This window comes from Lepidochelys kempii, chromosome 6, assembly GCF_965140285.1.
Source record: "Lepidochelys kempii isolate rLepKem1 chromosome 6, rLepKem1.hap1, whole genome shotgun sequence".
Classification (NCBI taxonomy): domain Eukaryota; kingdom Metazoa; phylum Chordata; order Testudines; family Cheloniidae; genus Lepidochelys; species Lepidochelys kempii.
In genome coordinates this window covers 23,036,562-23,052,070 of record NC_136385.1, presented here as the reverse complement: position 1 = coordinate 23,052,070, position 15,509 = coordinate 23,036,562, and the positions used below count along the sequence as shown (strand labels likewise).

At 42.9% G+C, this 15,509-nt stretch overlaps 2 protein-coding genes across 3 annotated transcripts in view; one reads left to right on the top strand and one right to left on the bottom strand.

The window, feature by feature from the left end:
- The window catches only part of IRF7 (interferon regulatory factor 7), a 61,667-nt gene extending 60,035 nt beyond the window's left edge, over nt 1-1,632 (top strand). Inside the window, exon 13 of the mRNA XM_073347132.2 lies at nt 1,601-1,632. Within this exon, the coding sequence (XP_073203233.1) occupies nt 1,601-1,617 (17 nt within the window). The 3' untranslated portion in view covers nt 1,618-1,632. The remainder of the gene's footprint in view (nt 1-1,600) is intronic.
- PHRF1 (PHD and ring finger domains 1) overlaps nt 1-15,509 on the bottom strand; it is a 45,166-nt gene that overhangs the window by 13,242 nt on the left and 16,415 nt on the right. For both annotated transcript variants that reach the window (XM_073347124.2, XM_073347123.2), the window contains exons 7-13: nt 15,029-15,129; nt 14,365-14,537; nt 10,277-10,406; nt 9,785-9,909; nt 5,123-5,310; nt 3,672-3,791; nt 460-614 (exon numbers count right to left, since the gene is read on the bottom strand). In XM_073347124.2, the coding sequence (XP_073203225.1) occupies nt 460-614; nt 3,672-3,791; nt 5,123-5,310; nt 9,785-9,909; nt 10,277-10,406; nt 14,365-14,537; nt 15,029-15,129 (992 nt within the window). The remainder of the gene's footprint in view (nt 1-459; nt 615-3,671; nt 3,792-5,122; nt 5,311-9,784; nt 9,910-10,276; nt 10,407-14,364; nt 14,538-15,028; nt 15,130-15,509) is intronic.

The window sequence follows — 15,509 nt, the reverse complement described above, 5'->3', positions numbered from 1 at the left end:
CAGCGCAGAAGTATGGGTAGCAGCACCGCAACACCCCCTACAACCTCCTTACGACCTCACCCACAATTCCTTTTCGGGTCAGGACCCCTACAATCACAACACCCTGAAATTTCAGATCTAAATAGCTGACATCATGAAATTTACAAGTATTAAATTCCTATGACCGTGAAATCGAACAAAATGGACTGTGAATTTGGTAGGGCCATACTTATACAGTGACAACCACCACCTCCAATTAAACCAGTTCTTCCAATGACCTTGTCACTATGCAATTAAAACAGAAGCATGGGTGTACATGTCAAAAGCTTACTATTTTGACCCTAGTTACTACCTACCACCCTGATCCCATAAACGTTTATGTATATGCTCAAAGTTAAGCACATATGTAGTGTTTATAGGATAGAGACCCATGTGACTAAATACGAAACAGTTAATTAAGAACTGAAGCCAAACCCTCACCTGCCCTCTTTGCTGTTAGTGAACCATCTCTGTTGATGACCACATCAGACCCACTCATCATGAGGAGGCTCTGTCCAGACAGGATGCTTCCCAACAGGTCAGGCGCAGGGGAAGCTTCTGTTTCTTGATCAGGAATCAAGACAGGCACACTTCTCCTGCATGTTACAGATGGGTTACATTTTCCTTACTTTTACATTGCTCTCAGACTGTACAAATGGATTACATTACAATGAGACTAAGATCAGCTATTGGGGGCTTGCAAAAGAACTGTGTGCTCAGCCAGTACAGTTCCCTTTATAGGAGCTGGCTTCACAAAAGGCATTCAGCTTCTGCTGCCCTCTGCTGAGAGGTGGTCAAAATACCTACTCTCTGGACTGGTGCCATACAATGGCAAAGTGAGTGGTTATATCAGATACCTGCATGTCTTCAGTATGCTCTGAAGCATGAAATCAGAATTAAAGCCAAATGCCTTCAGCCACTACGGTGGCCATCTGAAATAACACTACTTGGAAGTGTCACTCAATTGCTCGAAAAACACACACTTTTTTACCAAGACCTTATTAATTTTTTTAATAACCATAATGTGTCATTCAGAAGTTTATCATAAGCATATCTCCCAACATAGCTGTCTGGTCTATCTCAACCTTTCCTCCCCATTCCCCAGTTTACTTTTCAGCAGACCTATATTACTATCTCATAGAATTTACTTAAGTTAACTTAGTGGTTTATGGGCACCTATTGTAAAAGAACCGGAGTGCATGACAAATTAAATCCAAGAGCTAGATTAATGGGCTCAACTACAGACAACACAAAGCCCTCTCCCTGTATTACCTAACCATTAGGGAAATTACTTACCTATACTTTGTCTCCTCTGGAGACATCATTTTACTGGATGCCTACTCTTGGGTCTTTTTTCTAGAACTTCCATAACTCTCAAATATTATTGGCCCACTGAGGCACCAGTAGGCACAGCTGAAGGGCAGACTAAGTGCCAGTGTCTCAGTGCCGTTTGGGGCACTCCACTTCAGTTCATGATGAGCACAACGCAAATAGCAGTCCAACCTTTAAAGTATTATTTGTGCCAGAAGTTTATGCCTACATGACAGAACTACCAGATAGTGTAAAAATGTTTGCCTTCTAGCTCTGATGGGAAGATGAGCAGTAATTCAGTCAAGTGATGTCTTCAGAGCTGCTGAATTACAGGTAAGTAATTCTGCCTTCTGAACAAGAAGCTACCCCCAAAGCCATCCCACAGGATCACTGAGACTTCCCAAAACCTCTTCCTCCAAATGAGAGGTGGGGAAGTGGAGAAAAATATCAAATAGCCAAGAGGCATGACCACATTATTCCTGAGATTATCTTGCTTGCAAACTAAAGACAGGCAGCCACTTAAACCCATCATACCATCGGGGCAGTGAGATGACAACCTGGAGCTCCCTTATTTTTCCAGTGGGGTGGGTGGGTGTGGGTGTGTGTTTCCAGTCTTCTCTCCCCCACACTCACTTTCTCCTTGCTCTAGTGGGTTTTTTACTCTCCTTTTTCCTTTCACTCATACCCTAATCTGTCCCCCGGCCTCCCCTCATTCGCTCAGCTCTGTCCCGTCTCCGCCAGCCACCAACACACTGGAATCCTGAAGCTCTCACTGCACTTCCTTCAGCCAACTCCTCCAGTCAACTGCAACTGAACGTCCCAGTTCCAGCATTCCATTCCTGTTTATTAAAGGGATACTGTCCCAAATATTCTGCTGCTTATTTGAACAGAGGAAAGCTGAATCACTGACTGCCCAGTACACACAACCGGAGGTTAAAAGTGAACACTCTTTCTTCAGTCTCCTTCTAACCTCTATCAAATGGCAGAGGAAACAGATTAGTCACCCAAATCATCTGCTAGTTTACTGATCTCCTTCTCAGATTATATGCAGCTTCTTGCACCGCATTGTGTAGAACCAGTTATATGCCCACTCTTCTGAAGTGCAATATGAGGACCCTTTTTTGTGGTGCACGCCACTTCTCAGACACAATTTTTAACTGAGAGAGACTGCAGGTTCCTCAGTGCTCCCAGACAAATGTTGCATTTTAAACATATAAGGTAACAAATGGCCCGACCACGTCAGAACAAGAAGGGATAACTTCCAAATCTGAAATTTCAAAATGTTAGTTAGATCTACTGAATGAGGAGCAAGCAAGGAGGATGTAAAAATGGGATCCACTGAATCACGAGGAAAGACAGCCAAAGAAAGCATGACAGAGTTTAAAGCACAAGGCTAAGTGCTTTAAAAAAAAAATCTCCCAACTGCAGGTGTCTCAATGTGACTAATTGAACTGTTACTAGTGTAAAATGTATTATAGTTAAGGCTATGTTCTAGTCACAGGTATTTTTAGTAAAAGTCATGGACAGGTCACAGGCAATAAACAAAAATTCTCAGCCTGTGACCTGTCCATGACTTTTAGTATATACCTCTGACTAAAACTGGGGGTGGGGAGGGTGGCTCAGGAGGGCGGCCCTGGGGGCGTGGTGGGTGCTGGGGGGCATGCCGGGTACTTGGGGGGTTGTGGCATGGGGGGGGTGCCACAGTTGTTTGGGGGGGGTGGGAATTGCAGCCCGAGGGGTGCCGCGGGTGCTGGGAGGTGGTTCAAAAGGGTTGGTGGGGCTTGATCAGGATCCCTGCCCAGCTCCTGGGAAGCAGCAACCCCAGCTCCTAGCTGCATGTGCTGCCTCTGCTCCACCCCAAGCCCCAGGTCTGCAGCTCCCATTGGCTGGGAACCGTGACCAATGGGAGCTGCGGGGGCAGGGCCTACAGGCAGAGGCAGCATGTGGACCTAGGAGCTCAGGGAGGGGAGTTCCTGTCACCCTTCCGGGGAGCCCCCCACCCCGAGGTAAGCACTGCCTCGCACCCCAACCCCTAGCTCCCCGACTCCTAAACTCCTGCTGCTGGGGGGCAGGGGAGGGCCCAAGATTGCCTCAGCAGTGGCCGGTGCACCTGGCTTGGGGGCTGCCCAAGCTGCTCAGGCAGCCCCCAGACCAGGCGCATCCATGACTTCCGTGACAAACACAAAGCCTTAGTTGAAGTTCCTTAGCAACTGCCCAAGAAGGGCCAAAATGTGCTCTGATTCTGGATACCCAGAGTCAAAAAGCTCATTCAGTCTTATGACCCAGACTCCTTCGGTCTGTTTTTATACAATTAAAAAATAATAATAATTTGGCTGCCTTACCCAGAAAGTCCCACAGAAACGGGTCTAGCCACAGGCCGATGAGATCTTAATGCTGACTGGGAAAGAATTCTCCTTTTGGCGCTCACAGGTGAAGCTGGGTTGGCTGGAATCTCTTCATTACTGCAAACACACACAAAGGGAAACTGTCAACTTAAAAACCCTTGTTTAAACAATTATCTACTATTGACACCACAGCGAAGGCTACTAGACCTGAAAGAACATAGGAAAAAAGTTTCCTCCCTTTATTTTAGTTAACTTTTTGCATACAATAGTTCTTTATAGTGGTTTGTATGGGTGTCTCAAACTGCACCAGGAAGGAAGTTTTTTTGTTTCGTTTTTTTTAACATATGGGCAAACACAACTATAAAATCACAAAAGTTAGGGGGATATTCAAGGGAAGATGTCTTATCAGAAACAATCTTTAAATCTTTTCTAAAATATATTAGACTTCAATTTGGCAGTATCCCTTTAATGACAATGGTCAAATATGCTTTTTCAATTTAAGATTAAGCTTTAAAAAGAGGTTTCAGACTTATTCATGAGATAAGTGACTCAGAAGTGGCATTTTGACATGATCTGGCAGGATTTCTTCTGATTCAAGATTCTAAAATTGAAGGGGAATGGGAGAGAAGAGACCCATATAACCCCACAGATTCATTGTACTTTTAGAGTTAAGGCACTGCATCATTATAACCCCCAAAATTTGCTAACTACTTCTTAATAAAGAATATCACATTCAGTCACTAGTTAGTTAACAAGAATCAGATTCTAAAGACACTTAAGTAGCTTCACACACAGGTGACTAATGATTTTTGCATGCCCGACATGAGACTTCTTAAAATGGCTTGATTTTCAGCGGGTGGATATACTCAGCAATTTCTGAACATCAGGCCCCTCTAAAAAGTCTGAAGTTGGGCACAACCACTAGTCATCTTTTGGTCTGTAGTTTTATATTACTGGTAAATATTATGACTAAGGCTAAGATTTTGTCATCGTTATTTTTAGTAAAAGTCAGGGACAGGTCACAGGCTTCCATGAATTTTTGTTAATCGTCCATAACCTGTCCCTGACTTTTACTAAAAATTACGGTGACAAAAATGGGACTGAAGGGGTGATGCAAGCCAAAGCCTGAGCCCTACTGTGGCGGTGGGGGGCGGTCCAACACCCACCCCTTGCAGCAGCTCAGAGGTGTGGGGGCCCCCTGCCACCTGAAAGCTCCAGCTCCGCTGCTCCGGGGTGAAGCAGAAAATGTCACAGAGATCTCTGGAAGTCACGGAATCTGTGACCTCTGACATAATCTTAGTCTTAATTATGACCCCGCCTCCAAATACATATATATTTAAAATATTTAATTTTGAAGGCATCCAGGTATTTAGTATTAAAATATTTTAACAGCATTAGAACACATCTGAGAAATTATCAGATTTGTGGTCTTGATCCCAAGATCTTACCTGTCATATGGGTCCAGTTCATAGGGATCTCCAAACACAGACAGAGAAGCTGCACCAATATCTGCTCTCATAAGGCCAAGTGAGGGTTCTATCGTTTTATACACAGAAGGGAATGAAGCTCCATGTACAGGTTTACCAAGGCCAAGAGTTCTTGCAATACGGGAGCGTGCAGTAACCTCATTTTTCACCTGGACAGGATGAGGATAAAAAAGGTGTTAACTACTATGCATTGTAAGATCGGCTTCTATCAACATCCAAATTAGCTACAAGTGTAAGGAGGGAAGAGGGGGTGATACCTGGCACTAAAAGCATGTGGCAGTTTGCAAAAAATTGTTTTACTTTGATTTGGGTTGAAGTTTGCAGAGCGAGCAGGTTAAGAATGCGTGAGGTGTTGGGCATGAGTGTGCTCTGTGTTCGAGGCCCTAACTTCTCTCACTAGTGTCCAGCTGATATGGTGAGGACTGCAACGTTTACTATTTTTATTTAGTGTACTGTAGTCAGTATAATGGAACTTGCATAGGTTGATGAGGGTAATTTTACATTTCTGTGTAAAAACATTTTTATTGAACCTGTACGTCATGCTTCTAGTATATACACTCAGTAAGTTGCACATATTACATTGAAATGACCACTCAAGTTAATTTCTGAAATACGATACTTTAACACAAGGTTCTGTCATTCAAAAGGGATGCTATCAAACTCCACATGATCTTAACTACTCTAAAGACAGTGGAAAGGGAAAATTGTAACTGTAGGGAATAACCACCACTTAAAGCAGAGTATGACAAGCTGCAGCACTGCAGTTGTGCCACTGTACTGCTTGCAGTGTAGACATACCCTTAAGTTTGACATGGATGTAAAAATTCCATAGTTTATCAGTGGGCTTAGAAACAGAGGGTGATGGAGACTCACATTTCAAGTGAGCGTGGACTGCTGTCAAACAAAAGTGGCAGTTCATGCGCAAGAGCAGAGTGTGAAATCTGCAGGGTTCAGTTTATACATTGAACCATATGTTTAATTCCAGGGTTTGGCAGCAAGCCATGCAAATATGCTTAGATGTTAGTTCAAGTAGACTAACTTCCCATTCTCCCATACTGCAGAAGGAGTGAAGAAACTCCTGTTTCCCAGGGATTTCAGTGGAAGAGTTAGGGGCAGAAATGCTCAATCCCTAGCATTACTGGTCCAAATGAGAAACATGAAGAAGCTCTTTTCATACAGTGCTACAGTAGGAACACACAGTTACCAAAAGAAACTACACCATTTGCTCAAGAAACTCCCTGAAAACGCACAAGAACAAATCCGCACAGACACACCCCTAGAACCCCAAGCTGGGGTTTTCTGCTACCCAAGATCCATAAACCTGGGAATCCTGGACGCCCCATCATCTCAGGCATTGGCACCCTGACAGCAGGATTGTCTAACTACGTAAACTCCCTCCTCAGACCCTACACTACCAGCACTCCCAGCTATCTTCGAGACACCACTGACTTCCTGAGGAAACTGCAATCCATCGGTGATCTTCCTGAAAACACCATCCTGGCCACTATGGATGTAGAAGCCCTCTACACCAACACTCCACACAAAGATGGACTACAAGCCGTCAGGAACAGTATCCCCGATAACGTCACGGCTAACCTGGTAGCTGAACTTTGTGACTTTTTCCTCACCCATAACTATTTCACATTTGGGGACAATGAATACCTTCAAATCAGCAGCACTGCCATGGATACCCGCATGGCCCCACAGTATGCCAACATTTTTATGGCTTACTTAGAACAACGCTTCCTCAGCTCTTGTCCCCTAATGCCCCTACTCTACTTGCGCTACATTGATGACACCATCATCTGGACCCATGGAAAAGAAGCCCTTGAGGAATTCCACCATGATTTCAACAATTTCCATCCCACTATCAACCTCAGCCTGGACCAGTCCACAGAAGAGATCCACTTCCTGGACATTACGGTGCTAATAAGCAATGGTCACATAAACACCACCCTATACTGGAAACTACTGACTGCTATTCCTACCTACATGCCTCCAGCTTTCACCCAGACCACACCACACGGTCCATTGTCTACAGCCAAGCTCTACGATACAACCGCATTTGCTCCAACCCCTCAGACAGAGACAAACACCTACAAGATCTCTATCAAGCATTCTTACAATTACAATACCCACCTGCTGAAGTGAAGAAACAGATGGACAGAGCCAGAAGAGTTCCCAGAAGTCAGCTACTACAGGACAGGCCCAACAAAGAAAATAACAGAACGCCACTAGCCATCACCTTCTGCACCAGCTCTCCAACGCATCATCAAGGATCTACAACCTATCCTGAAGGACGACCCATCACTCTCACAGATCTTGGGAGACAAACCAGTCCTTGCTTACAGACAGCCCCCAAACCTGAAGCAAATACTCACCAGCAACCACACACCATACAACAAAAACACTAACCCAGGAACCTATCCTTGCAACAAAGCCCGTTGCCAACTGTGCCCACATATCTATTCAGGGGACACCATCATAAGGCCTAATCACATCAGCTACACTATCAGAGGCTCGTTCACCTGCACATCTACCAATGTGATATATGCCATCATGTGCCAGCAATGCCCCTCTGCCATGTACATTGGTCAAACTGGACAGTCTCTACGTAAAAGAGTAAATGGACACAAATCAGACGTCAAGAATTAACATTCAAAAACCAGTCTGAGAACACTTCAATTTCTCTGGTCACTCGATTACAGACCTAAAAGTCGTAATTCTTCAACAAAAAAACTTCAAAAACAGACTGCTGAATTGGAATTAATTTGCAAACTGGACACCATTACATTAGGCTTCAATAAAGACTGGGAGTGGATGCATCATTACACAAAATAAAACTATTTTCCCGTGTTTATTTTCCCCCCGTACTGTTCCTCACGCGTTCTTGCCAACTGCTGGAAATGGCCCACCTTGATCACCACTACAAAAGGTTTTTCTTCTCTCCTGCTGGTAATAGCTCACCCTACCCGATCACACTCGTTACTGTGTGTATGGTAACACCCACTATTTCATGTTCTCTGTGTATATAAAATCTCCTCATTGTATTTTCCACTGAATGCATCTGATGAAGTGAGCTGTAGCTCACGAAAGCTTATGCCCAAATAAATTTGTTAGTCTCCAAGGTGCCACAAGTACTCCTTTTCTTTTAGTAGGAACACTAGCACTCTCAACATTAAGCAGTCATGGGATAAGATGGAAGGTGCTCTCATGAATTGGTAACTGGTTAAGAGATAGGAAACAAAGGGTAGGAATAAGTTTTCAGAATGGAGAGAGGTAAATAGTGGTGTCTCCCAGGGGTCTGTTCTAGGACCAGTTCTATTCGACATACTCATAAATGATCTGGAAAAAGGGGTAAACAGTGAGGTGGCAAAATTTGCAGATGACACAAAACTACTCAAGATAGTTAAGTCCCAGGCAGACTGTGAAGAGCTACAAAAGGATCTCTCAAAACTGGGTGACTGGGAGACAAAATGGCAGATGAAATTCGATGCTGATAAATGCAAAGTAATGCACATTGGAAAACATAATCCCAACTATACAGATAAAATGATGGGGTCTAAATTAGCTGTTACCACTCAAGAAAGAGATCTTGGAGTCATTGTGGATAATTCTCTGAAAACATCCACTCAACGTGCAGCAGCGGACAAAAAAGCGAACAGAATGTTGGGAATCATTAAGAAAGGGATAGATAAGATGACAGAAAATATCGTATTTTCTCTGTATAAATCTATGGTACACCCACATCTTGAATACTGCGTGCAGGTCTGGTCACCCCATCTCAAAAAAAGATATACTGGAATTGGAAAAGGTTCAGAAAAGGGCAACAAAAATTATAAGGGGCATGGAATGGCTTCCATATGAAGAGCAATTAATCAGACTGGGACTTTTCAGTTTGGAAAAGAGATGACTAAGGAGGGATATGATTGAACTCTATAAAATCATGACTGGTGTGGAGAAAATAAATAAGGAAATGTTATTTACTCCTCCTCACAACGCAAGAACTGGGGGTCACCAAATGAAATTAATAGGTAGCAGGCTTAAAACAAACGAAAGGAAGTATTTTTTCACACAACACACAGTCAACCTGTGGAATGCCTTGCCAGAGGATGTTGTGAAGGCCAAGACTATAACAGGGTTCAAAAAAGAACTAGATAAATTCATGGAGCATAGGTCCATCAATGGCTATTAGCCAGGATTGGCAGGGATGGTGTCCCTAGCCTCTGTTTGCCAGAAGCTGGGAATAGGCTACAGGGAATGGATCACTTGAGGATTACCTGTTCTGTTCATTCCCTCTGGGGCACCTGGCATCGGCCATTGTCGGAAGACAGGATACTGGGCTAGATGGACCTTTGGCCTGATCCAGTATGGCCGCTCTTACGTTCTAAATTTACTGAAGACAGTACTGAGTAGTAAATAGATGAAAAAAGCTCCTCTATTAAGTATCGTTCTCATAGGACTATATTATATACATTGTACATAATTCACCTGTATTCAAGTCATGCTTGTGGCCATTAAAACAATGTATTTAGTGTGTGATGGCTTACAGTGTTACACCAGAGAAATTAAAATAATGGCAGAGACTTTTTTATACCAGCATAAACTGATATCTGAACTTACTCGTATCTTCTTCCCCTTTCTCCTCTTTACTCGACGCTTACGTCTCTTGATCCATGTCCCTGAACTCTTTTTTCCAACGGAAGACTTTGTCTGAGTTCTTTTTTTGCCTGCTTTCTTCTTTCTACCTGAAGAGACAAGCATAGCAAAGTATTTGACTGACGAGCAGAATTGTGTACACACACACGTAAAGTTTCCCTACAGACTACAAACAAGTTTACAAAAGAAAAAGCTGTGATGTGCTGCAAAGGATCCAAAACTAGAATTAAATAGTGCAGTTGGAAGGGTAGGGATATAAAAGCTCGGTTTAAATGCGTCACTGGTTTTTAACTGAATACAAGTTCTCTTTAAACGCATTAGAGTGATGTAATCATGCAGTACCATGGAGGTAAGCAGACATATCTACTGTACTGTTTTCAGTTTGTCTCATGCTTTGTTCACTGAAACCTTTTACTTTGTAGACTAGGAATCCTGGAAGGGTTCTGATCCCCTCACCTGTTTTTCTTTTCTGCCTAGCTGGCGCCCGTGGGTGCAGAGGTCGCTGGTATACCGCTGTGCTTAGCCCTGCTGCAACTGCATCAATTGTTTCATCAAGAAGAGAAGACATCAGATACCTCGGCACATGCTGCATTTCAGAACAAGAAATCACATAAGTTATACATATTGTAAATGAGCAACAAAAGTTTGAGATTGCTTTTTAAACAAGTGCAACAAAACTATTTGTGATTCAGCACCAAAGTTCGCTTTTCCCCGACCATCATGAATCAGGCTGTTAACAAGAAATGGTTCACCTTTAACATTAAGTCACTTGTATCACCAGCACATGCTGCATCTCAAGTGAAAACTGACATAGCATTTTAAATCTGCCTCAATGTTTAAAGCCAGGGACATTTTTACTCCAATGCTTTATTCTGTTGGGAGAATCTCACATCCACTGTCACTGTGAAACCTCCCCAAACCCACACAACTGTCCACTGGCTTCTCCCAAAGCAGGACTAATCCATACTGACCAAAAATGAAAGCAAAGTTGAGGCAGTGTGGGGCCCAAGATCTTAGCTTCCTCACTTTTCAGGCTACATTTTCCCCTTAAACCCCCACAGACACACCAAAGGCAGCAAATCTCAACACCAACATCCTGGAGCTAAGCTTAAGGATAAGAGAGAGACTCCTCTTCAGTGTCACTTCCTCGCAATAAGCAGGAACTACTATTTCATGGCTCAAGTCCCTTTTCCCTTGCACAAGAGGTGCGCACCCACCTCCAAGATCCAGCTCCTGAAGGTCCTGAGTTTGAAGTGCAAAACTCAGGACGTGAAGGGTATGTCTACACAGCATTTTGAAGCAGGCTGCCAACCTGGGCTGACAGGAGTAGGCTAGTGGGGCTTGCACTAGTGCTGTAAAAATAGCTGTACAGACAGCACTCTGAAGATGTGGCTCGGGCTGAAGCTCAGGCTCTGAAACCCAGGAAGGGGGGTGGGTTGTGTAGACCTAACCGAACTCTGATCATCCAGAGGAGATTAGAGAGCTCCCTTGATTGTCCAGTGGTAGCACAGCTTTTAGTAAAAAGGTAAAAAAACAACAACAACGTACTCTAACCCAGTAGTTCTCATCCAGGGCCATTGGGGGTACTCAGAGGTGTTCCAGGGGTATATCTACTCATCTAGATCAGTGTTTCTCAACATGGGGGTGCACAGGATGCATTTAGGGGAGTTGCAGAGTGCAGGGCTGGTGTTAGGGGGTGGCAACCATGCCACAGGGAGCTCCGTGAAGCTAAGTTACATGCTTCAGCCCCAGGTGGCGGGGCTTCGGCTTCAGGGGTACACTAGCTTGGAAAGGTTGAGAACTACTGCTCTAACCTAACCAGCTTGGTTAAGTGCTATGGTTTTGTGAAAGCCACATCTACACCACATATTACATTGAGAGTTCAAGGGGAAAAGCAATTTCAAACCACCATAAATTCAGAGATATTATTGCACTACTTTAGAATAACTCATGCTGATACAATGCTTGCAGTGTACCAGCCTATTACATTTGTATATATTTACATAAAATATGTAAACAAACTTACAAAAAATGACTTTTACATATAAACTCCTATACATGGCATACACAGGACAGAAAAACTGCTCTAGAAGTGTTTTATGGTTGCAAAGTAAACAAAATGGGAAATTAAACTATAGCTGACAGAAGAAATTTCATCTCAATGTGGTGTTAGCATTGAAGACTAATGAACACACTTTAAAATGTGAAACACACCCCACAAAACTTTTTCTTTAAAAGGTATTCATTAGGGCAGAACTGCATTTTAAGCTCTGTGGATGCCAACATGTGCCCCACACAAACATTTTCTGTTGGGGGGTGGGAGGCGAGAGGAGTAGGGGGTACCTAAACATTGAAGATTTTAACTATACCAGGTACATCTGGAATAATGCATGAATTACACAATGAAGTTTCTCCTTCCCCAAATACTAGAGGTAACTGAGGATATGAAATCAACACCTTTCTGTATGTGCCATGGGGCACAGCAGAAGAGCTTCTCTTAGCTATTGGATTTTTACTTGAGCTCTCGGGTCAAATTTAAGTATCAGCTAGAGTAAGAGAGGTGTGCTTTTTTTAAAAATGAAGTGAGCAATAATACCTTTCTAGGGAAAGTTTGTAATCATCTCTGCAGATTGGAGAAGTGGAGCTCGGAATGATTTCTTGAACAGGAAGTACTTGGCACCCAGTCTTGCACTACTATGCAACGATTAAGTCCCCGTGCACCACCTCTCTCATCTGCAGGGAGACAGCTACACACTGTATTTATAAAACAACAGGTAGGGAGAGAGTAATAAAGCACTAGCAGTTACCCTGCAAAACCTTTGATTTCAAAACACTTTTCTAGTGTGACTGTATTAAGCAGTTACCATCTAGGGTGAGAAAGGGAACATCATCTACCAACGACTTTCATCTATATTTTTCAAAAGTGCGTCCAACATTTTGTGGGATTTTTACTGTGTTATTGATCCTTTTTTAATTTGGGGGGCTGAAGATTGGGAGTGAGGAGTTGTGTCAACATACCATCTGGCATGACCTACCTCCAGAAAAGAGACTAACAAATTTAAGGCCTATTAGGGCTCTTTGGGGAAAGTCCTAAGATCATTTAACCTAAACCATGTTAAGGAGGACCCAGTGCATGCTGGAACCTTGCATGCACTTTGTTTTGATGACTGGACTTTTTGCTATATTTCAGATTGCTTTGAGTTTGTTCAAGATCTGTTTTTAAATAGCATTGTTTGAATTAGATGCACTACTGGAAAACTCTGAAAGGAAAGTAATTACTTCTCAGCCCATGGGAAACCAAGACAAGGTATCTTAGACTGAGTAACTTAGAAGGGAAAGTCTTGGTCTTTTGTTCTGCTTTTGTCATTTTGTTGCTTCTTTATGTCTCTACTTTGTTCTTCTTTATTTTTTGTTCCTAATTATAGGTATCAAGGCTATTGATCATCAGGCCATTGTTTTTCTCAGGTTTCATCTAGATTTTGTTTTACTGTCTTGTCTGATTGCCAGCTTTAACCATTGGGGGGATGGGAGGGAGGGAAGAGAAGCATCATCTCACCTCTGATCCAGCTTTCTTCCAAACCAGACCTCAGGATGATTAGACACTTTGCGCATCACTCAAACTGACACCAACCTCAAACTGACAATCACCACCCACTCACCCTCCACTGGACTATGAAAAGAAACCTATTTTTTCTTCTTCTCCCTTCTACTGTCTTCTCTCTTATCTATGTTTGACTATCTCTGTAGAATTTGACTTGACAAAGCTTGCAGCTTTGCAAGTATGTAGAGAACGTTTTGGTTGCAACTTAGATATTTTCAACAACTGAAACACAGATTGTTTTGCAACTTGCCAGTTTTCCTGTACTTCCAGCAAACGAAAGGGAAGGGATAACCTCATATAGCGTTACTGAAAAATTAAGTGTCTGAGACCATTAAAAAGAACCCAAAGATATACTGCCAGTCATGGGTACAGAAATAACCTCTAAACAGTCTATAAGCCATGACAGGTTGGGGCGTGAATTAAGAATTTTCAGGTTTATGCAAGTGAAGCCCTAACAGCATTGGCTAGAGCCTATACAAGAGCTTCCTGAGTTTTCAATGCACTTCAGTAGTTCTCATCTGGAGGACCCTAGTTATTCCAATCATGACCACGGAAGAAAAAAAACTAACAGTTTTGCACAACTGTGGGAGGACTTTGCACTGTGGACTAATATCCTCTGGGGTTTCAGAAGGATAAATTCAATTCCACTTGTGACTCAAGTATTAAAATGCAGGTCTCCAGAGCGGTCTGCAAATTAGTGGACTTCTCAAATCAATTTTGCATCTATATGATTTGCTCACACACTGCACAACTGGTACTGCAATTAGTCTCAATTTACCAGAATGCAATTATTTAATCCTGGACAATCAGAATTCCATTGCTACCAAACCTGCTGAGCTAGTAATGAGCGGGCTTGTTTTAACTCTCTTAAGAGAGCCTTTCAGAGACTTGATTTTAAATTTTAAGTTCATATTTCTAGGGCTATCTGGACACTTCCCAATACCTGAATTTGCTGTGCAGTTGTTATTCGGTTTCTGTTCACTGTTGCCCTAACTCGTTCGCTCTGCCGAGTCCTGGCTATTGCTCGAGTTCGGACGTTAAGACGTAGCCTACTGGTGGTAGGTGTGACATCAGCTACGAGGGCAGCAACCTCTTCTTCACTCACATGATCTGTATCTGAAAAGGAAAAGCCCTCTGGGTCACTTATCAGTATACATTCCTTCAAGAGTTGAAAGTTTTACTATAGAATCTAAATCAAGATACTCATTCTGTTTTCTGCACACATACACCCCCCCCTACATCACAGCAAACTGACCCTTTGGCAAGGAAGGCAGCACAAATATACCCAGAGCCAGATAACGTCACTCCTTCAGCCAGCTAGGTGATTTGCTGGGCATTGAGAAGAGTTGCTTCTACCCTGTCGTTCCCAGCCAGGCTAGGGCTGGTAATAGACCCACTTCCAAGTCACCACACTGTAGCTTACAATCGCTGAATAAAATCTTAATATACAACACTGCTTTCCCAGTCAATGAGCCCAAAAGTGGCTGCCCACCAAAACAAAGGTGTCAAATCTGGGACCTAAACAACTCGACAACATTTCTTCAAAGAACAGCTGTTTTCCATGATCAGAATCAGAGTAAAAAGTGTGATTTGATCAAAATACTTACCAGCAGCAGCAACAGCAGCATTAGCTGGTGCACATGCTGGACAGAACCATTCATCTACAGGTATCTCACTCAGAGGTGGATTAAGGCATTCCATGTGGTATCTAATACAAGAGCAACACACAATGAGAGTCTTATCAACACTGAAAGAAAAAAGCTTTTTTTTTTTTTTTTAATTTCCATCCAAGGGCCATATAAGGTAGTCATCTCATATGCAAACAGACACCTAATAATTCTGAGAACCACTGCCCTAAACTGTGGTCTATGGAGCTGCTTCTATTAGTTTTGAAAGCAATAATGCTTCCTGATAGTTATACCAGTGTCATGGATTCTTGCAGGATTTCCAGAAGTTCCTTTAACCACTTAAAGCTCCAATCCTCAGAAAATTCTGCACCCCTGATGGTTGCTTCGTGTTTTGTTGGGTATTTGTTGTGACTGGGATCAAATTCACAGAAAGAGATAGCAAATACAGAGCAGGAAAAAC